Source organism: Scyliorhinus canicula, chromosome 1 (assembly GCF_902713615.1).
Source record: "Scyliorhinus canicula chromosome 1, sScyCan1.1, whole genome shotgun sequence".
In the NCBI taxonomy this organism is placed as follows: domain Eukaryota; kingdom Metazoa; phylum Chordata; class Chondrichthyes; order Carcharhiniformes; family Scyliorhinidae; genus Scyliorhinus; species Scyliorhinus canicula.
The window spans coordinates 212,158,853-212,182,296 of record NC_052146.1 but is presented as its reverse complement, the minus strand read 5'-3'; the positions used below and the strand labels follow the sequence as shown (position 1 = coordinate 212,182,296).

At 52.6% G+C, this 23,444-nt stretch overlaps 1 protein-coding gene across 2 annotated transcripts in view; it reads left to right on the top strand.

The window, feature by feature from the left end:
• The window catches only part of LOC119971479 (filensin), a 44,938-nt gene that overhangs the window by 1,654 nt on the left and 19,840 nt on the right, over positions 1-23,444 (top strand). For both annotated transcript variants that reach the window (XM_038807066.1, XM_038807061.1), the window contains exons 2-3: positions 12,419-12,479; positions 22,080-22,175. In XM_038807066.1, the coding sequence (XP_038662994.1) occupies positions 12,419-12,479; positions 22,080-22,175 (157 nt within the window). The remainder of the gene's footprint in view (positions 1-12,418; positions 12,480-22,079; positions 22,176-23,444) is intronic.

The window sequence follows — 23,444 nt, the reverse complement described above, 5'->3', positions numbered from 1 at the left end:
CACGGATCCCGGCCGGGTGTGGCGGCACTGGACACAGTCTGCAGCCGCCTGCCAGGTTCCCGACCGCACGTCAACCACGCAGTTGGGAACTTGGCCCATGGGGACGGAGCATCATGGGAGGGCCTGCCGATAATGCGCCAACGCCATTCCAATGGTATGCAGCGCGCCATGGGAATATGCCACTTTCAAGGGGGCAGAGCATGGCTGACCGGCGTCAAATTGGCACTGCCCCCGATTTGGGCATTGGTGTGGATTCTCCGGCCGACCACCGATTGCAATATCGGTGACTCGGTGTGTAGATGAGGGCAGTGCAGTTGATGTAGTCTGCATGGACTTCAGTAAACGTTTTGACAAGGTCCCACACTGGAGATTGATCAAGAAGTGCCCGTGGGATCGAGTGCCCATGGGATCTAGGGAAACATGGCAAATTTGATCCAAAATTGGTTTTGTTCCGGGAGGCAGAGGGTAATGGTCGGAGGTTGTTTAGTGACTCTGTCCAGTGGTGTACCGCAGGGATCGCTGCTGGGTCCCTTACTGTTTGTAGTGTATGTCAATGATCTTGATGAGAAAGTAGGAGGTATGATCAGTAAGTTCGCAGACGACATGAATATTGGTGGTGTGGTAAATAGTGAGGAGGAAAGCAGATGGGTAGAACAGTGGCAAATGGAATTTAACTCTGAGAAGTGTGATGTAATGCATTTTGTGAGGACTAAAAAGGCAAGGGGGTAGACAATGAACGGTAGGGCACTAGGAAGTATCGAGGACCAAAGGGGCCTTGGGATGCAGGTCCATAGATCCCAGAAGGGAGCAGGACAGGTAGATAAGGTGGTTAAGAAGGCATATGGGATACTTGCCTTTATTAGCTGAAGACATATAATATAAGAACAGGGGGGTTATGATGGAGCTGTATAAAAAGCTCATTAGGCCACAGCTAGAGTACTGTGTACAGTTCTGGGTATTACACCATAGAAAGAATGTGATTGCTCTACAAAGGGAGCAGAGTACATTGACCAGGATGTTGCCTGGGCTGGAGCGTTTCAGCTATAAAGAGAGGCTGGGTTTGTTCTCCTTGGAACAAAGCAGGCTGAGGGGGACCTGATTGAGGTGTACAAAATTATGAAGGACATAGATAGGGTAGATAGGAAGGAACTTTTCCACCTAGCAGTGGGGTTGATAACCAAGGACATGGGTTTAAGGTAAGGGGCAGGAGATTTAGAGGGGATCTCAGGGAAAACATGTCCATATGGAGGGTGATGGGAATCCGGAACTCATTGCCTGAAATAGAGGTGTGAACCCTCACAATTTTTAAGAAGCATTTAAATGAGCACTTGAAATGCCACAGCGTATAAGGCTACGGACCAAGCCCTGGAAAATGGGATTATGATAGATAGGTACTTGATGGCCGGCACAGACATGATGGGCCGAAGGGCCTCTTTTGAGCTGTAAAACTCTCTGGCTCCACATTGCAAATGATATGTGAGCTGAAGGGAAGGTGGGTACAGGTGTGTTTTGTGTGGTGGGTGGGTTTGTGTGGGTGGGTGGCAAGGCTATCATGTTCTGTGTGGGTGTAGCTGGTATATTATTGGGCAGACTTGTGGGAGTTGTATCTTTCATCCTGTCAGGGCTACAACCGAGGACCATGGAAGTCGCTTGATACTGACACCGAACTGCTTGAAATAGATCATGTCCCTTCCCTGGGACTGGCACTCCTGAATGTGTTGAGGATAAAATTCACACAGGAGAAAGAACGATTCTAATGTCTGTCATTCTGTCACTCTCAACACAGCAGTGAGTGTGAGGAGACAGGTTGTGCAGCAGCAATGTTAGCATCTCAGAAACCCCGGTGAATGCTCCGGGGACACGAGTTCAAATCCCACCCCGGCTGCTGGTGGAATTTAAATTCAGTTAATAAATCCTGCAATTGAAAGCTAGTTGCAGTAATGCTGACCATGGAACTATCATTTATTGTTTAAAAAAAAAACTATTTGATTCACTATTACCTTTCGGGTAAGAAAATATGCCATCCTTACCTGGTCGGGCCTACATGTCCCTCCATATTTGATTCTTAACTGGGCCGGGATTCTCTCCTACCCGGCGGGGCGGGGGGTCCCGGGGCGTGAAGGAGTGGCGTGAACCACTCTGGCGTCGGGCCTCCCCAAAGGTGCGGAATTCTCTGCACCTTTAGGGGCCAAGCCCTAACCTTAAGGGGCTAGGCCCGCGCCAGAGTGGTTCCCACTCTGCCGGCTGGCGTAAACGGCCTTTGGTGCCACACCAGCCGGGGCCGAAAGGACTTCACCAGCCGGCGTAAGTCGCGCATGCGCCGGTGCGTCAGCGGCTGCTGACGTCATCCCAGCGCATGCGCAGGGGATGGGGTCTCTTCAGCCCCCGCCATGGTGAAGGCCATGGCGGGGACGGAAGAAAAAATTTGCCCCCACGGCACAGACCCGCCCGCCAATCGGTGGGCCCCGATCACGGGCCAGGCCACCGTGGGGGCACCCTCCAGGGTCAAATCGCCCCGCGCCCCCCCCCCCCCCAGACGCCGGAGCCCTCCTGCGCCGCCAATCCCGCCGGCCAGGTAGGTGGTTTAAACCACGCCAGCGGGAGAGGCCTGTCAGCGGCGGGACCTCGGCCCATTGCGGGCCGGAGAATCGCCGCGGAGGGCCCGCCGACCGGCACAGGGGGCCCGCCGAGCAGTGCACCGCGATTCCCGCCCCCGCCGAATCTCGGGGGGCGGAGAATTTGGGACACGGCGGGGGCTGGATTGACGCCGGCCCCGGGGGGCTCAGAGAATTCCGCCCCTGCTCTCTATGGCCTAGCAAGCCTCTCAGATCAAGAGCAATTAGGGATGGACAACAAATGGTGTCCTTGCCGGTGACCCCTACATTCCATGAAATGAACGAAAGAAACAGGAAAAAAAACAGAAAATACAGGATAATCTCAGCAGGTCTGACAGCATCTGTGGAGGGAGAAGGGAGCTAACGTTTCGAGTCTGGATGGCTCTCAGTCAAAGCTAGAGAGAATTGGAAATAAGGTCAGATTTATACTGTAGTTGGCGGGGGGGGGGGGGGGTGGAGAGGTGGGGCTGGATAGAGGGCTAGCAATACGTGGAGATTGACAAAGATGTCATGGACAGAAAGACAAAAGGAAAGTAAATGGAGGTGATTAAGGCTAAGAAGGGTGCTGGTAGTGGCACATGAAGAGATGAGAATGTGTGAATCACAGAACAAAAGTAAGTAGCGTGTCAAAGGGCAACGAGGAACAGGGAACAGATGGCGCTTGTGGGGTAGGATGGGGGAGGGGGAGACAATGGTTAGAGATAAACAGATTGATGGAAGAAGTGAAAATAAATTGTTAAAAATTTTTAAAAATGGGGTGAAGGTGGAGTAGAGATTTCACAGACTGAAGTTGTTGAACTCAATGTTAAAGTCCAGGCTTTAACGTGCCTACTCTGAAGATGAGGTGCTGGGCAGGAATCTCCGTCTGCTGAGGGAGAGAGAGGAGGTAGGACACAGAGCGACGTGACTGTGGACTGGCGGATCAGACACTGGCCGGGCTGGGGGTAGGGCTGGGAGGAGGGGGTGAACAGGGGATAGGCCGTGGGACTGGGGTGACCCTACCCCACAGGACTGGGGTGGTGTCCAGGCTCGGTCCTCCATTGCCACAGCCTGCAAGGCAGCCATCTTGCTGCGCACCCCACTGTCCATCCAATTTGGCACCTGGTTCTGCAGAGTGAAACCAGCCGTATGGGTGCTCCCACCCCCACACCCCAGCCCACTGTCCCATCCCACCACACCTGTACCACACCATTTGCCATACCCCCCCCCCCCCCCAACCGGCCGCCAACCCCCGGCAGGCACCATCCAAGGGCAAAGCCCACAGTAACCCCAACAGGGGGGTGCCTAATTGGGCTCCGGGGTACGCACCATGCTAACATGTCGGCTTTTCACCCCCTGCAGACCATTGATAGTAAAATACAACCAGCAATTGTGGTCTTCCTCCCAGTAGCCGAAGACCTGAGAGATGATGGATACCTTGCGGCTGTTTGAGCTGGAGATGCTCGAGGAGGAGAAACAGCAGCAACGGAGCATGCCCCGAAGGAACAGGAGGCAGTCGCTGAGGTTGCAGAGCCGGGATTTCACAGAGCTCGGTGCACACATACATCCATGCCGTTACAAAGGCCCTATCTGTCCAGTCGGAACAAAACATCCATTTCAATGTGGACCGAGTCCACCAGGATGTCTGGGCAGTGGGGTTCGCCGCCATCGCCCACATGCCCCGGGTCCAGGGGGTGACCGACAGGATGCATGTCCCCCTCCGAGCACAAGCTGAATAGGGTGCCACTCGATGAATGTGCAGTTGGTGTGTGACCATCAGATTTGCATAATGCAGGTCTGCACTCTGTACCCGGGCAGTGTGCATGATGCCTTTATCCTGGCACGATTCCCGGCCTCTTTGAGGCATACCCCTGGCAGAGGGGTTGGCTTCTGGGTGACAGGGGTTATCCAGTGCAGTTGTGGCTGATGACTCCTATCCGGAGGCCACGGACCGCCATGGAAACCCGCTACAATGATGCCCACATAGTGACCAGGAGCGTGATCAAGTGGTGCATCGTTCTCCTGAAGATGCGGTTCAGGTGCCTGGACCGCTTTGGAGGTGGCCTCCAATATGGCGCCGCCCGCATCGTGATTGCCAGCTGTGTCCTCCACAACATTGGGCAGCAGAGGGGCGACGTGTTGGAGGAGGAGGATGAACACCAGGCCACATCCGACGAGAAGGATGCAGGGAGGGTGAGGATGACAAGACATGGGGTGCGGGCAGGCACAGGAGGTGTATGCACCAGGGCCAACGTGCAAGGAACACTTTGATGGCCTTCTAATTCATCGACTAGGGGGGAGGGGAGTGGACTGGCCAGGAACACGGTCACTGTATCCCACCTGCACCCCCCCCCCCCCCCCCCCTCCGGCGACTCCTCTGTGATAGATACCTGCTGAACTACAGGATGTGAGCCCTGGGATGGCAGTAACAGTGGGTCTGGCCCATGGGATGTAGGATGATGACAACCCGCCCTGTGATGAGCTCTGGTGCTCTGTATCGTTTGATAATGTTTGACTCCTGCCCAGGGTAGCGCTTCCACCATCCACCTGGCTGATCACTGCATGCGAGCTGGTCATTCCATCACACAGTCCCATCAAACCCCTGGAGGTGGGGACTGTGTGTGTCTGGGGGGGGAGTGTTGGTAGGATGGTGGAGGGATGCCAGAACGGTGAGTGCTCACTGAACTGCGACCCCTGAGCCAAGCCCACCGCAACATCCGACCATCTCTCCCCAACCTGCTCCCCCTCTGCGACCAGCCCAGCCCAGCCCACCCCTCACACCCTTCTGAGAGAGCACTAAGGCAGGTTGTAACAGTGTGAATAGGTATTTAATGTGACAATGTATATACAGATACGTGCCTGAGCCCCTATAACTAAACTGTGCCCTGCACCAACTTAACGCTTGTCTAACGTTCTGGCCTCACGATCCCTAACACTATGTTTTGGTGGATTCCCTTGCGGCCTGCAGTGATTCCCGCCCTGCAACCTGGGTCTCCATTGGCAGGCGTCTTCTAGGGTGGCCGGGCCTGAATGGGACCAGCTGCTGCTTTGGTGTCCCAGGTGGCATGGTGCCACCGTATTTGCTGCCCACCAGATGTGCCACGGACAGGAGGAGGTGCTCAGTCCAAGGTGCCGCGGTGTACCGGGCTCCCCCCATGTGGGAGTCACCGGCACAAGCTCCATCACCTCCTCCTCCCTCCGGGTGCCCGATGGTCTACGGGCTACTCCAAGGGACGGGGATGCGAGCAGAGTTATCCCCTGAGGCTACCCCGTTACCTCACGCTGCCAGTCCTGGAGGCCCGCTCTTGTCTTGACCAGGGTCTGCATACTGGTGGCCAAGGTGTACAGGGAGTGGACCATCTCCGTCTGCGACTGCGCCGCATCACCCATTGACTGTGCCATCACCTTTTGGGTCTGTGTGTCATCAGCCAGTGACTGCGCCATCTCCCTCTGGGACTGGGCCACCTCCCTCTGGGTCTGCTCCACATTGGCCAGCGCCTGGGCAATGCTGCCGACGTTCCCAGCTATGGCCTGCTGTGACTGGGCCATACTGAGGAGTGCCGCTGTAATTTCCAAGTGGCCCTGGCACATGGCTGCCAGTGAGGTGGCAACCCTGTCCTGGACCTCGGCTGGCGCCTGCACAGAATGACCCTGGCCTTGGACATGCTGATCCATCGCTGCAACCCTTGCCCCCAATGCCTCCACCGGGGACACTATCTATGCGGTGTTTGCCTTGGTGGCAGATCGACGGCACCACCTCCTGCTCCTGCACGCAGTTGGACTCCTCCACCTACACCTGCAGGTCTGGATGCTGGCCGACAACCCCTCATGTAGTCCCTGGCTCTGCGACTGCATCTCCACAATCATTGGGACTGTTTATTCCAGAAGCTCGAAACCTGCCTGGACAGCAGCTGGTCCCTGGGGCCAGCCTGCCCTCTGATCGTCTGTCCCCTCGGGAGTTCCAACCTCCACCTGCTGTACCGGAGCAGCTGTGTGATGCTCACCAGAGAGTGTCCCAGGAGCCTCTTCACTAAACTGCCCAGGCGAGGGTCTCTGGGATAAAAATCGCTTATTGTCACGAGTAGGCTTCAACTGAAGTTACTGTGAAAAGCCCCTAGTCGCCACATTCCGGCGCCTGTCCGGGGAGGCTGGTACGGGAATCGAACCGTGCTGCTGGCCTGCTTGGTCTGCTTTAAAAGCCAGCGATTTCCAGCCCCAGATGGTGGAGGGTGTTGGAGACAGCTGTGACGGGAAATCCGTGTCATCCCAGGACTCGAGCTCCTGGATGTCTTGGGTGTCAGATCCATGGCTCGCATCCATGTTGCTCTCCTCAACATGGCTCGGAACCCGGAGCTCCCGCTGTGACAGTGGCTGGGGGGGTGGGGACACGCGATGGACCCGGCCAATCTCCAGACAAAACACACGATTAGACCCCTGACCGGGCGAGGGCCGGAGGGCGGTGAGGGTGAAGGTGGGGGTGAAGGTGAGGGTGAAGGTGAGGGTGAGGATCAGTGTGGTGGTGGGTGGGGGGGGGGGTGTTACGGGGAACCGCAACTCAGCGGTGTCTCACTTCCTCGCCAGCAGCCGATTCCCACCCCGGTGATTTCCCTTTCCTCTGGGTCTCTGTCCTCGTCCAGGGCCGTCTGCTCAGCCACAACAATGGGCCGCAGGGCTGGCGGGGGAAGGGATGGCGGCGGTCAGAAAATGACAATGTTAGACAATCCAACGCATGCAGCCCAGGGGGGTGGGTAACTGATGGCTTCAGTGGTCAGTGTGGTGATATGCATCAGTGTAAATACACAAGGGGTTAATGTAAATACACTACAACTAAGTAAACACTAGAGGGAGCACGGAGATGTCATGACACACAGACATACAGCTAATGAACACATAGAATAGGACACGACCAATAGGCAGTCAAGACACCCAGAGGTGACACTACCACAAGGGGGCATTACACAACCCACATATAAAAGGACAGGGCACACATGCTCTGTCTCTTTCCGCAGGCAACACTTAGAGAGTAGGACAGCGGCAGATCAGAAGCATCACACCCACCACGCGGCTTAGAGCAGACTGGTTAGTTAGACTTAGTTACTATAGCAAGATTAGCAGGAAAGTCGTACTCATAGAGAACTGTGATAACTGTGCTACTGGTTCAATAAATCAGATTGCGCGAACTTCAAGGTCTGGAGTATCTTTTGGTCAAAGCTGCATCCAGTTACAGCCTGTGTTATCCCAGAGTACATAACACATCTGCCAGGACACCCATCCATGGTGGCCAGTTTGGGTGTCGGCGCGTGGTACAGGGTGGAGGTTTGGCCGCCCTCCTGGTGGGGGGGGGGTGCAGTTTCCTGGTGTGTCGGATGGGTTTAGTGCCAGGGGCACAGTGCTGCCTACTCACCCTGGCTGCCCTGAGGAGGATGTACAGTTTTTTATGGCACTGCTGGCCGCTGCGGACGATGTTGCTGGTGGTGTTCACCGCCTTAGCCACCTGCGTACAGGCACAACGAATGGTAATGGGCGGCAGCCTCCTTCCCAGGCCAGGGTATAGGGTCACCCGCCTCACCTCCACCACATCCCGGGGGGTCTCCAGCTTGGCGTCTGGAAATCGGGGTGCTGCTCTCCTCGATGCCATCTTGTTGGCTGGGATGGTGTGTGTGGGGAGCGTAGCGTGTATATGTGGCTGCAGCTTGTCGGCCTCCTGAGTGTCGATTGCAAATCTGGCAAATCCCGCACCATTTCTCATTGGAATCAATTGAATTCCACGTGGCGCCGGTGCTAGCCCCTCAACAGTTGCTGAATGGGTCCAGGTGCGGCGCCGGTTTTGCTGTCGTGGAACTCGCCGAATCCTGCGCTGGCGTCAACACTTAGTCTCAGGAACGGAGATTCCAGCCCAGAGACTGTTCACTGTAGACATGGTGCAAGGAATATTGAATAGAATCCGTCTGGCCTGAAGAATTATTGGGAACTGTTAATGGTGAAAGATGTCGTTACTGTCTCCTTGACGACTGCTATAATTACCTGTCATCTCGCTGTCCCTTTCAATTCCATTGCTTAAACGAATGTATCTGTTAACGGGCATTTAATCAGCAATGTGGATAGGGACAATGAAATGATAATTAAGCAATTATAACAGTAGCTTGTGATGTGAATGTGTGAGGGAAAGATGGCTTTAGGATCACCTTCTCTCCTGCCATGAATCTTGTACATAATCACTTGTGACTGACTGGGTCTGAACCACCAAATGTGTGTGCCATACTGAGGCCAAGATTAGCTCGGTATTCTGTAGCTGCACAGCCCGACAGGAACTTGGCTTTAAGATAGTGAATTATCTCAAGGTGCTCAACATGAGGGAGGGGAGCAGATACAACAACGGCAACAATTTGCATTTATAGAACACCTGTAACATACCTGAAACATGCCAAGATGCTGCATGGGAATATTGTCAAACAAAACTTGACACTGAGCCGTGAAGGAGATATTAGAGCTGGAGGTCAAAGAGAAAGGTTCAAAGGAGCATCACAAAGCAGTATAGTGAGGCAAAGAGGCTTCGGGAGAGAAGGAAGGAGCAAGGTGATAGAGGCATTTAGAAAATGGTAATGGAAAGGAAGAAATGACTTAAATATTTGGCTGCAGTAATAGATATTGTAGTGGCTGTTAAGGGAAGTCTTGTGACGCAGTGGGCAGTGTCTGGGCCAGCAACTCCCGGTTCAAGTCCCACTTCAGGGCTTGATGTCCACGGAACCTACATTCATAATTTGGCCAAACAGGTAGAATTATCAGCCTGTAAATCCTTCCCATACGCCTGATGGAGAGATTCCTGGTCAGCCGTATTGCAGAAGTCAATGGTTAACAACTGGCATTCCGTGCCAAGCATAATCATGTGAACAAGAAGCAGGAGTAGGCCATTCAGCCCCTCAAGCCTGCTCTGTCATTTAATAAATCATGGCTGATCTGATAGTAATTTCAAATCTGCATCCTTACTACACGCAATAATATCTCACCCCCTTGCTGACGGAGAATCTATTTGCCTTAACAATATTCAAAAACTCTGGGCGTGAATGACTGGAAGCGTTGCGCCCAAACCGGTGGGGGGGGGGGGGGGGGGGGCACGGCTAGCCTAACACGGGATGTTGCGATCTGAATCCTGCCCATTGTGGGTGGGATCAGTATTTGGCAAACCTGCATATTAGAGTGAGACAGCTAGTCTCACTGTAAAATGCAGCTCGCCTGATGTGCCGAGGCCATGTGATCTAAGCCTTTCGCCTCTGAGACCTCAGGCAAGCGCCATTGAGCGCTGGTCTCCACGAATGGGGACCAAACGGAATGGCACCGGGGGGGGCGGTTTGCCCAGCAGATCAGAAGGATACCAGGTGGGTGTCCTCTGGGCAGGGTAGCACTGCATGTGTCAGCCTGGCACTGCCAGCCTTGTCCCCTGACAGTGCCACCTGGGTCCAGCCTGGCACGGCCAAGGTGCCCAGGTGGCACTGCCAGGCTGGAATTGTTCCTGTGCTGGGGATTGGGCCTGCGGGTAGGAACCCTACCCCCTACCCATGTGCGTTGGGGTGGAGGAGGAGCCCGAGGACCCCCTTAGAGGTGAGTTTGGGGGCGGCGTCCAGGGGTCACGACGGTTGGGTCGAGAAATCGGGGCACCATTTAAAAATGGTGTGCTGATCTCCTCCTGCACTGAGAAGTTCTGGTGAGCAGAGCTCCTCTGCAGGAAACAGGACTAAGTGCAGCCTCAGCGGGGAATCCCTTGCTGCGGCTCCGAATTGCAACAAAGTCCTGTTAGATAGCGTGGTGTTTCTCGGTGCTGTGAGTGCTGGGAAACACCCAGCTAAACAAGCGCTTGACAAGGGTCTTTGTTGCAATTTGGTTAGATCGTGCCGTCTGCTTCCACTGCTTTTCTAGGATGAGAATTCGAGGGACTCACCACCCTCTGAGTGAAAGAATTTCATCTCACCTTGATTTTAAATGGGCAACCTCTTGGGCGGGATTCTCTGTCCCAGGACGCCCAGAATGTGTTTCCCGATGGGTTGGAGAATCGTGTGTCGGTGGAAAATTGGTATTGGCGTCAGGTTCTGAACCAAACGCGATGCTCCGACCCCACTGCTGTCGGCATTAACAAGGACCATCATGTGCGCTGGCGGGAGGATGTAAATAAATGCAAATGGGACTTAATGACCCATTTGCATCTATTTAGCGAGCCCAGCACCCAACAATCTAGCCTCCTGTGATTTTCCAGTCCCCAGGGCCGGGAATCACGTGGGTGCTGATCATTTGTGGTCTCAGCAATCGTGAACCAAACATGGTGGACCTTGCCGTGGCCTAGGCTCCTTGGCCCACCCCGAGGTTCACCACACAAGGGCCACGCTGGTAGAGAGCATCTGAGAATATCCGAGGGCAATCCCTCCCCCGACAATGCACTGCCTGCCCATGCCTCATCTTGCAGACCCCCACAATACCCGCCCATCCCCCACAGGGACCCCTGTAATAGGGGAAACCCCTAGACGGACCCCTGTAATAGGGGGACCCCTAAGAGACCCCTGCAATAGGGGAAACCCCTCCAGTGACCCCTGTAATAGGGGGACCCCACAGGGACGTCTGTAACAGGGATGCATCCCACAGGAACCCCCTGCCTAAAGGAACCCCCTCCACAGAACGCGGCCCACACACGGACCCCCCCCCCCACACACACACACACACAGACACAGACAACCCTCCCTCACCCAGAAAAGGGACCCCTGTCTGGCAGCTAGAGAGCAGTCTAGACAGGGACAGTGGGAAGCATTATGGCCATCCCTCGAAGGAGAGCATCTGTGCCTGAATCTGGTTCCCACAGATCCATTACCTGCAAGCCATTCATAGCTTTCAAGTAGTGGTCTGTGATTGTAAAAAATCACCTGCAGCTTTGATTCATTCATCTCTCTTCATTGTTCAGTGGCCCAAGTGGTGAAACCCCAATGTTTGTAAACATTGACCACATCAAAGAGAGGTAAGTGCATTCCAAGCACTAAGTGCACTCCAGTCACATCAGAATCATGATGCAGTGCGTTTTCATCACATCCATCACAATTACATGTTCTCTTGCATGGTATTTCCAACCTAGAAATAGGCCATTCAGCCCAACTAATCTACTGAAGTTAATGCTCCACACCACCCAGATTCCTCCCATCCTTCTTCATCTAACCTATCTACATTTCTTTCTATTCCTTTCTCTTTCATGCATTTATCCAGTTCCCCTTTAAACATATCTATGCTATTTGTCTCAACTAGTCCCTATGGTAACGGGTTCCATATTCTTATTGCTTTGCCTGGGTTCCCCTATTGGGCTTATCAGTGACCATCATATATTCATGGCCATGAGTTCTGGTCTTGCCTGCAAGTGCAAGCAACCTTTCTCAGTCTACCTGTCAAGCCCTTTCATAATCTTCAAGATATCGATCAGGTTATCCCTCAATCTTCCTTCTGGAGAAAAGCACCTCAGCCTGTTCAGTCTTCCCTGATGGGTACCCTTTCTCTATCCCAGCACAACCACCATTTTCATTGACTTTGCTGCAGTGATTAAAGTATCCCTGACTATATAACACCAAAAAGAAAGACTGATTGAAAGGTTTCCCCTGTTAGTGGTGGTGAGGAAAGAGAAATTGTAACAGTTTTGGAATTTAATAAAGCAAGTGAAGATGGAATGTATTAATGCTGGACCTTGCTCTTGTTGACTCATCTTTGGAAAATGATAATAAAATAGCATGAGTAAAAACAAATTAATTGCACAAGTTTGTACTTCAAACACTCCGTTCAGACAAGTCTCTCACTTTCAGATATAGAACGGAATGGGAGAATCACGAGGAACTTCAGGATACTTTTGAAAACCTGAATAAGGTGAGATTCTTTGCTTTGCCCACTCACTATAATTATACAGAATGCCAGAGGACAATAGGACAAAAGATTAAGGTTTACTGTCAAATTGTGACTCCTTGGACCTCTGACCAATTCTAGGAAACATCACACCCCTCTGCACCAGCCTGTTTCTGAGAGTCTAAGTAACTTGATTTGAACCCTCTGCAAGTGGATGGGTTTTGAATGAAGTAAAATGGGGCCCCTTTCCTTTGTTATAATGGGCTGTATTTTCATCCTTGACGCAGGAAATTCCTGGCTCATCCCACCCATGGAGAAAACTCCCTTGTGGGCGGGATTTTCATTGCAGTGCAGGTTGGAGTCAGGCCAGTTGATCCAGGTAAAAGTTTTGAGGCAGTCACAGGAGCTGTCAAGTACAGAGGTGGTCTGTCGGAAGGCCCATCTCGATGCTGTGGGACTTTACCCCAGTTAAAATACAAACAGGAAGGCTTTCAGCACTCGCCCCTCTCACACACCTCACCACTCACACTCTGTCTATGCCCACCCATGCCACCTCATGCCTCCAACCCATCCCTCTGGTTCATCATAGCATACCATGGAACTTCCCTGCCAATGTACCCCCTCACTGCACATTATATAAAAGTGATGAACACAAAGTGACAGTAGGATGTAGCTTTACAAACATAGAAATTCATTGATAACTCTCCACTTTAACTCTCCTCACTACAGCCCAATATAAGTGTCATTCATTTAAAATATCAATTGCAGAAACTGCAAGCACTTGAAACCTCATTCCCTTGTGCAAATAACCATTATGAGGTTGTCACCATTGATTAGAGAGCCAGTCTAGAGATGTTTATTCTGGGGCTCAGGTGTTTTAGTTATCAAATGGATCTCTGGGCTGTCAGCCAAGAATACATCATCAGCAGTCCTTAAATGGCAGTCCTGAAAATCAGATATCCCGAAATGGGGTTGGCAATCGCGGAAGTGATTCCCATGCGCCATTTTTAACAGTGAAAATCCAGACTGTGAAATAAATCTTATTATAATGTTAATGAAACTTAAGCACGAACAGCTAACTTAATTGTCATAATCACCATGAGGTGTAAGAATGAAACAGAAAGAAATTCATTAAACATTAAGAAGCATTTCTTCTGTTGTTCCCTCATCACTGAGTTGCTCTTTGACCCTATTTTCTCAACTTGAATTTCATGTATATAACCTGTTGTTTTCATTTCTTTTAAATAAATTTAGAGTACCCAGTTCATTTTTCCAATTAAGGGGCAATTTAATGTGGCCAATCTACTTACCCTACATCTTTGGGTTATGGGGGCAAAACCCATGCTGAGAAGGGGAGAATGTGCAAACTCCACAATGACCCAGGGCCGGGATCGAACCTGGGACCTCGGCGCTGCGAGGCAGCAGTGCTAACCACTGCGCCACCTGCTGCCCTATTGTTTTCATTATTTAAACAAAAATCCAATGGGCGGCACGGTGGTGCAGTGGTTAGCACTGCTGCCTCACAGCGCCGAGAACCCGGGTTCGATCCCGGCCCCGGGTTCGATCCCGGCCCCAGGTCACTGTCCGTGTGGAATTTGCACTTCTCCCTGTGTCTGTGTGGGTGTCACCCTCACAACCCAAAGATTTGCAGTGTAGGTGGATTGACCACGCTAAATTGTCCCTTAATTGGAAAAAAAAAATTGGGCGCTCTAAATTTATATTTTTTAAAAATTCAACATCTTAAATTTTCTAAATGAACTATTCTCACCCATTTTCCAAAGTCTAGAGGCGGGACCCAAACAGGCAAATAATTAGCTAAGGAATAAATTCTAAACTATTTAATTGAACAAGTTAAACTCCAGGGCAATAGATATTTTTGGGGACAGAGCATGTATTGATGTCAGGGATGAAATGTTTTTGGATTGGTGGGAGGGGTGGCAGGAGTAGTATAGGGGATTTGCAGCCTGACCCAGCCAATAGCAAACAATGTCTGATTACAGTTGCCAAGCCACCAGCTGCGGCATGTCTTGCTGTGAAATATCAGCCAATCCCAGTAAATCCGGTGTCTGCTCTGTGGTTCTGTATTTGAAAAGACGTTTCAAATGAATCCGAAAATAAATAATGGGACAGGGTGAGGAACACAGAAGTTTCTTGAAACAAAATAAACTGAAAATGTTCAGAATTAGCTTCAGATGAAGTAATAAATGCAGTAAGCATAATATAATATACAATGTTCAAGGTTTAAGGACTGAAAATGCTTGTTGCCACTCAAAGGTTACATTGTCGAGCGGTCTAATAATTCTGGATCAGGTGTGGAAGAGCTCATTCAGCCCCTTGAACCTGTTCAACCATTCAATGATGGCTGATCCGTAACCTAACTCATTCACCTGCCTTGGCTCAATGCTCTTAATATCCTTAACACGCTAAAATCGACCTATCTAAAACTAAGCCTAAGTGAAGTGACCATATCAACCTTTTCACATTTCGTTGATGCCACTATAAGGCGAACACATCCTATATAATCTGGTTCATCGCTTGGAGCACAGATCTTGACACAGGACTCCACTGAAACCTCAAGGAGTAAGTGCAATAGAGTGCAATGTTGAGTCTGGTAAAATATCAATCTGTGCCTGGTTAGCTCGTATAATCCAGGCATGAAACATTAGTTAGCAAGGGGGAGGTACACTTAACCTCATCGGAATTTGGAGGAATTATGCTTTAGAGGTAATGAAACAACTAATTTCACTGCCAAAAAGGTGCTAATGCTCTTTGTAGTTGTTAATTGTATGTTTTTTTTTAAAATAATTTTTATTGAAAGAATTTTTTACATGAAGATATTTACCCCAACTAACTATAGAATATTACAAAATATTCCCTCTTAACAAATATCCCCCCCCCCCGCCCGAACTCGCGCGCGCGTTGTCCCTCCCCCCCTCCCCCCTCCCCCAAAAACAAACAAAGCAACAATCAACATCAAACATGAACTGCGAGCAAATTTGCCCGCATTTCAACCGTAAATAACCCACCACAACCGTTGTTGCCACCCCCCCTCCCCCCCCGGGTTGCTGCTGTTGCGACCTCTGTACCCTATCTCTGAGCCAAAAAGTTGAGGAAAGGCTGCCACCGCCTGAAGAACCCTTGTACCGACCCTCTCAGGGCGAATTTGACCCTTTCCAACTGAATAAAGCTTGCCATGTCATTAATCCAAGTTTCCACGCTTGGAGGCCTCGCGTCCTTCCACTGTATTAGTATCCTTCTTTGAGCAACTAGGGACGCAAAGGCCAGTACTCCGGCCTCTCTCGCCTCCTGTACCCCCGGCTCCACCCCAACGCCAAAGATCACAAGTCCCCATCCTGGTTTGACCCAGGATCCCACCACCCTCGACACCGCCCTTGCCACCCCCTTCCAGAACTCCTCCAGTGCCGGACATGCCCAAAACATATGGACATGGTTCGCTGGACTTCCCGAACACCTGACACATCTGTCCTCACCCCCAAAGAACCGACTCATCCTTGTCCCCGTCATATGGGCTCTATGTAGCACCTTAAATTGAATGAGGCTAAGCCTCGCACACGAGGAGGAAGAATTAACCCTCTCCAGGGCATCAGCCCATGTCCCATCCTCTATCTGTTCTCCCAGCTCCCCCTCCCACTTGGCTTTCAGCTCCTCTACTGATGCCTCCTCCGCCTCCTGCATTACTTTGTAGATGTCCGAAATCCTCCCCCCTCCGACCCAGACCCCCGAGAGCACCCTATCACTCGCCCCCCTACTGGGGAGCAAGGGAAACCCTTCCACCTGGCGTCTAGCAAATGTCTTCACCTGCAAATGTCTAAACACGTTTCCCGGGGGGAGCCCGAATTTCTCCTCCAGCTCTCTCAGGCTCGCAAACCTCCCATCTACAAACAGATCCTTCAGCTGCCTGATGCCCACCCTGTGCCAGCTCTGAAATCCCCCGTCCATGTTCCCCGGGATGAATCTATGGTTCCCTCTTAACGGTGCCTCCATCAGACATCCCACTTCCCCCCTGTGTCGCCTCCACTGCCCCCAGATCTTGAGGGTGGCCGCCACCACCGGGCTCGTGGTGTACCTCGTGGGAGGGAGCGGCCATGGCGCCGTTACTAGGGCCCCCAGGCTTATGTTGCCACAGGACGCCCTCTCCATTCGTTTCCAAGCTGCCCCCTCCCCTTCCATCATCCACTTGCGCACCATCGATACATTTGCCGCCCAGTAATACCCCGAAAGATTGGGTAATGCCAGCCCTCCACTATCCCTACTCCGCTCCAAGAAGACCCTCCTCACCCTTGGGGTGCCGTGCGTCCACACGTAACTCATGATGCTACTCGTCACCTTTTTGAAGAAGGCTCTAGGGAGGAAGATGGGCAAGCACTGAAATAAAAACAAAAACCTCGGGAGGACCGTCATTTTAACGGACTGCACTCTGCCCGCCAGCGACAGCGGCACCATGTCCCACCTTTTAAATTCCTCCTCCATCTGTTCCACCAGCCTGGAGAAGTTCAGCTTGTGGAGAGTCCCCCAGTTCCTTGCCACCTGCACCCCTAAATATCTAAAACTCTTTCCTGCTCTCTTAAACGGGAGTCTCCCGATTCCCTCTTCCTGGTCCCCTGGGTGTATCACAAATACCTCACTCTTGCCCAAGTTTAGCTTGTACCCCGAAAAGTCCCCAAATTCTGCTAGCAGTTCCATCACCTCCGGCATTCCCCCTTCTGGGTCTGCCACGTATAGCAGCAGGTCGTCCGCGTATAGCGATACCCGGTGCTCCTTCCCGCCCCTTGTCAGCCCTCTCCACCCCCCTGAGCCCCTCAGTGCCATCGCCAACGGTTCAATTGCCAGTGCGAAGAGCAGGGGGGACAAGGGGCACCCCTGCCTGGTCCCCCGGTGGAGCCCAAAATACTCCGATCTCCTACCATTCGTCACTACACTTGCCGTCGGGGCCGAATAGAGCAGCTTCACCCATTTAATAAATCCCTCCCCAAATCCAAACCGTTCCAGCGTCTCCCACAGGTACTTCCACTCCACCCTATCAAATGCTTTCTCCGCGTCCAATGCCACCACTATCTCCGCCTCACCCTCCACTGCCGGCATCATGATGACGTTTAGCAGTCTCCGCACGTTCGTATTAAGCTGCCGCCCTTTCACAAAACCCGTCTGGTCCTCGTGTATCACCCCTGGCACACAATCCTCTATCCTGGTAGCCAGGATCTTTGCCAGCAACTTGGCGTCCACATTCAGGAGCGAGATAGGCCTATATGACCCACACTGCACGGGGTCCTTGTCCCGCTTCAAGATCAGAGAGATCAGTGCCTGCGACATTGTCGAGGGCAGAGCCCCCCCCCTCCCATGCCTCGTTGAAGGCTCGTACCAGCACAGGGCCCACCAAATCCGCATATTTTTTGTAAAATTCCACCGGGAACCCGTCTGGCCCCGGCGCCTTCCCCGTCTGCATATGCCCAATCCCCTTGACTAGCTCCTCTAACCCTATCGGCGCCCCCAGCCCCTCTACCAGCTCCTCTTGGACCTTGGGGAACCTCAATTTGTTCAAGAAGCCCTCCATCCCCCCTCCCCTCGTCGGCGGCTCTGACCGATACAGCTCCTTATAGAAGTCTCTGAAGACCCCATTTACTTCTGGCCCCTTCTGCACTACGTTCCCACCCCTCTCCCTCACTCCCCCAATTTCTCTAGCCGCATCCCGCTTGCGGAGCTGATGCGCCAACATCCTACTCGCCTTCTCCCCATATTCATAAATCGCGCCCTGCGCCCTTCTCCACTGTGTCTCTGCCTTTCTGGTGGTCAACAGGTCGAACTTAGCCTGCAAACTGCGCCGTTCCCCCAACAGCCCCTCCTCTGGTGCCTCCGCATATCTCCTATCCACGTCCAAAAGCTCCCCCACCAGCCTCTCCCTCTCCTGTCTCTCCCTCCTTTCCCTATGTGCCCGTATGGAGATCAGCTCCCCCCGGATCACCGCCTTCAGGGCCTCCCAGACCATCCCCACCTGCACCTCCCCCGTGTCATTAGTGTCCAGATATCTCTCAATGCTCTTCCGGACCCTCTTACACACCTCCTCATCCGCCAGCAACCCCACATCCAGGCGCCACAGCGGACGCTGGTCTCGCGCCTCCCCCATTTCCAAATCTACCCAGTGTGGCGCATGGTCTGAGACCGCTATGGCCGAGTACTCCACTTCCCGTACTTTCGGGATCAGTCCCCTGCTCAATACAAAAAAGTCAATTCTAGAATAGACTCTGTGGACATGGGAGAAAAAGGAATACTCCCTCGCCCTCGGCCTCCCAAACCTCCAGGGATCTACCCCTCCCATCTGCTCCATAAACCCCTTTAATACTTCTGCCGCTGCCGGCCTCCTACTCGTCCTTGAACTCGATCTGTCCAGCACGGGGTCCAGCACTGTGTTGAAGTCCCCCCCCATGATCAGGCCCCCTGCCTCCAGGTCCGGAATGAGGCCCAGTAGGCGCCTCATGAAGCCAGCGTCGTCCCAATTCGGGGCATACACATTAACCATCACCACTTTCTCCCCCTGTAGCCTACCCTTCACCATGACATATCTACCCTCTTTATCCGCCATCACCTCCGCCGCCACGAACGACACCCTCTTCCCTACCAGGATCGCCACCCCCCGGTTCTTTGCGTCCAGTCCTGAGTGGAACACCTGTCCCACACACCCCCTTCTCAGGCGGACCTGGTCCGCCACCTTCAAATGGGTCTCTTGTAGCATTGCTACATCCGCCCTCAGTCCCTTCAAATGCGAGATTACTCTCGTTCTCTTGACCGGCCCATTCAGCCCCCTCACATTCCAAGTGATCAGCCGGGTCGAAGGGCAGCCCGCCCCTCTCCCCTGCCGACTAGCCATATCCTGTCACCTGCTCGCCCCGAGTCAGCCCTCCCCTTCTGACCCGCTCCCCATGGCGATGGCGCCCTCCCCCCACCCCTCCGGTCCTCAACTTCTCCTCCCTGGCCTTTTCAGCAGCAACCCGGTAGCCCCCCCCTTCCCCCCTCCCCCTCCCCCCCCCCCACCCCCCTCCCCCCCCCCCCCCCCCCCCAGGCTAGGACCCTTCCTAGCCGCGATGCACCCTCCATAGTACTTCCGTAAGTCAGCTGGTTTACGCTGACCCGGCTGCCCCTGCCACAATCCGACTCCTCCCGGCATGGGGGACATCCCCCCCCTTACCACCCCTCCTTGACCCCGCTCCAGCGCGGGAAAGGGAGCCATTGCTGACCACGCCCCTTCCTCCCACCCTCCTCCCTCCTCTGCCCCGTGCGCGGGAAACCAGAGGAAAGCCCGCGCTTTCGCCCTGCCCCTCCCCACCCCTCCATCTTCAGTTCCACCCCCGTCCCCGATCCCACACCGATAAAAAAAAAACCCCACAAGAAACACATACCCCCGGCACTCCCCCCCCCACCCCGCCCCCCCAACATAACATTATAAATAACAGAAAAAAGAAAAAAACTGGTAGAGAGAAAAAAAGGGTCCAAAAATACAGCCAAGTAAAAATCCAACCAAAAGAAAGCCACGTGTCCAGCTTAAAGTACCAGAGCGGCAACGACCGCCAAGTATCCCCTGGTTCTAGTTCGAGTCCAGCTTTTCTTCCTGGACAGAGGCCCACGCCTCCTCCGGGGACTCGAAATAGTGGTGCTGGTCCTTATAGGTCACCCACAAGCGCGCTGGCTGCAGCATCCCGAATCTGATTCTCTTGGCCTGCAGCACCGCCTTCGTCCGGTTGAACCGGGCCCGCCGCTTTGCCACCTCCGCACTCCAGTCCTGGTAGATCCTCACCGTCGAGTTCTCCCATTTGCTGCTCCTCTCTCTCTTGGCCCACCTCAGCACCCTCTCCCGGTCACTGAATCGCTGGAACCGAACCAGCACCGCCCTCGGGGGTTCGTTTGCTCTTGGCTTCCTGGCCATTACTCTGTAGGCCTCCTCCAGTTCCAGGGGCGAAGGGACGGCCCCTGCCCCCATCAGTGAGCCCAGCATTTCTGCCACATACCTCGGGAGGTCCGACCCCTCCAGCCCTTCTGCCAGGCCCAGGATCCTCAGATTTTTCCGCCTCATGCGGGTATCCATCTCCTCCAGTCGGTTTTGCCATTTCAGGTGGAGTGCCTCGTGCACCTCCACCTTTCCCACGAGGACCGTGGCCTCTTCCTCCCTCACAGCCATCTCCTGCTGCAGCTCCCGAATTGACGCCTCTTGGGTCGCCTGGGCTCCCATCAGCCTGGTGGTCGTCGCGTTCATCGACTCCAGCAGCTTCACTTTCAGCTCCGTGAAGAAGCGCAGGAGAGCGGCCTGCTGCTCCTCCGCCCATTTCCTCCAGTCCTCGGGTGCGCCGCCGGCCGCCATTTTGGGTTTCTTCCCCCGCTTTTTTCGGGGAGCTGCTGCCGCTTTTTTTTCTGCCCCACTTCGGGTGACGACCATAAATTTTGCAGGGTTCTCCTCTGGGAACCTTCCCCCACCGGGAATCGCCGTTCCAGCGCCGTTAGGGGCCCTCCAATCGGCCCGAAAACACCTTCCTCGCAGGAGCAGCCAAACGTGCGACTTAGCTGGTCATAGCCGCAACCGGAAGTCCGTTAATTGTATGTTAATTGAGTGTTTAATTTTATTCAGATGTATGTAGAAGCATACTGAGACTGTGCTTGGGAATCCATGTATGAGCAGAATCTGCTCCAATCTGCTCCACCATTCAATGAGATCCAGTCTGATCTGTTTTGACAATCCTCAACTACACTTTCCCGCCTTATCCTCATAACCCTTGATTCTCTCACTGATTAAAAACCTGCCTATCTTAGCCTACTTAACCACCCAGCCTCTACAGCTCTCTGTGGTATAGAATTCCACAGATTCACTCCCCTCTGAGAGAATAAATTCCTCCTCATCTCTATCTTAAATGGGCGACCCCTTACTCTGAGATTATGCCCCCCCTGCAAGCGAAAACAACTTCTCAGCATCTAGCTTGTCAAGCCCCCTGAGAATCCTATCCCTCTTAATAAGGTCACCTCTCATTCTTCTAAACTCTATTGTGTACAGGCCCAACCTACTTAACCTCTCCTCATAAGAAAATTGCTCCATGCTCAGGATCAACCTAGTGAACGTTTCTCTGGCCTGCCTCCAATGCTAGTGTATCTTTCCTTCGGGAAGGGCACCAAAATTGTTCACAGTATTCCACAGCTTCAGTTCTATCCTCCTTGGCGTAGCTATTTGGAGTAAATGTGGTTATGAATGTGACAAGGGGGGGGCAGCACGGTGGCGCAGTGGTTAGCAATGCTACCTCATGGCGCCGACGACCCGGGTTCGATCCTGTCCCTGGGTCACTGTCCGTGTGGTGTTTGTTCATTCTCCCTGAGTCTGTGTGGGTCTCCCCCCCCCCCGCCACAGCCCAAACATGTGCAGGGCAGGTGGATTGGCCACACTAAACTGTCCCTAAATTGGGAAAAAAAATTAAATGTGCAGCAGCCAAAAAACAAATGTGTCAACAGAGCTCCCCCACCACCGAGAGAGGATATTACATCTTAGAGTGAGTCACTGCAAAGCCTTTATAACGAAAATGGAAAGCTTTCAAAATCCAAAATATGTGCCCTGTTACTGTGTTTTCCTTACAGAATGCAAATGAAGCTTTATTAAAGAACTTGGAACTCCAAATCCGAACCCAATTCCTGCAGGAAGATATAAACTCTACTAAAGAGAGAAACAGGAAGGTAAGTGCCAACCATCCAAGGCTTGTCAATTATTTAAATGCACCGAGTAATGGTATGCAAAGTAAGCAACTCACACATGTCAATAATAAGGTCTTTGCCCTCAAAGTTACTTCGACCAAAAGCGCTGCAGTGTTTCACAGTGGCTGGCACAGTGGTTAGCACTGTTGCTTCACTGTGCCAGGGACCCGGGTTTTATTCACAGTTTGGGTCACTGTCTGTGCGGAGTCTGCACATTCTCCCTGTGTCTGCGTGGGTTTCCTCCGGTTTCATAGATCCTAGATCATAGAATTTACAGTGCAGAAGGAGGCCTTTCGGCCCATTGGGTCTGCACCAGCCCTTGTAAAGAGCACCCTACTTAAGCCCACACCTCCAACCTAACCTCGTAACGTGTTCCTCCCACAAGTCCCAAAAGACGTGCTTGTTAGATGAGTTGGACTTTCTGAATTCTCCCTCAGTGTACCTGAACAGGCGTGAGAGTGTGGCGACTAGGGTATTTTCACAGCAACCTCAGTGCAGTGTTAATGTAAGCCTACTTGTGACACTGATAAAGATTAGTATTATTATTATGACCCAAATCTTACAATGTTTGCCGGAGGCTGCACTTGATCTAGAATGTGTGACAATTTTCTTGACAGCTGCATAAATAAACAAATAAAAGGTATTTAAAATGAGTTATGATGGAATATTTATCTACCTTTCACCAATAAGGAGAACCGTATAACTTGTTTGCAGCGCATTCCTGTTATTTACCATAGAATTTGGAACGAGGCCATTCGGCCCATCAAGTCAGCACCGGCTCTTGGAAAGAGCACCCTACCCAAGGTCAACACCTCCACCTTATCCCCATAACCCAGTAACCCCACCCAACACTAAGGGCAATTTTAGACACTAAGGGCAATTTATCATGGCCAATCCACCTAACCTGCACATCTTTGGATTGTGGGAGGAAACCGGAGCACCCGGAGGAAACCCCTGCACACACGGGGAGGATGTGCAGACTCCGCACAGACAGTGACCCAAGCCGGAATCGAACCTAGGACCCTGGAGCTGTGAAGCAATTGTGCTATCCACAATGCTACCATGCTGTCCACTAATTATGACTGCTGCTCAGCCCCAACCCAACATACATGGTTAATTTCCATTGGCCCATTATATTCTTTCCACAGAACAGCTATCAGACTTCTGCAGATAAAATCAAATCACAGTCTGTTTCGGAATACTGTTAATGGGGAAACATATTCTGTGAGGAAGTGCGACTCCTTTTCCTCA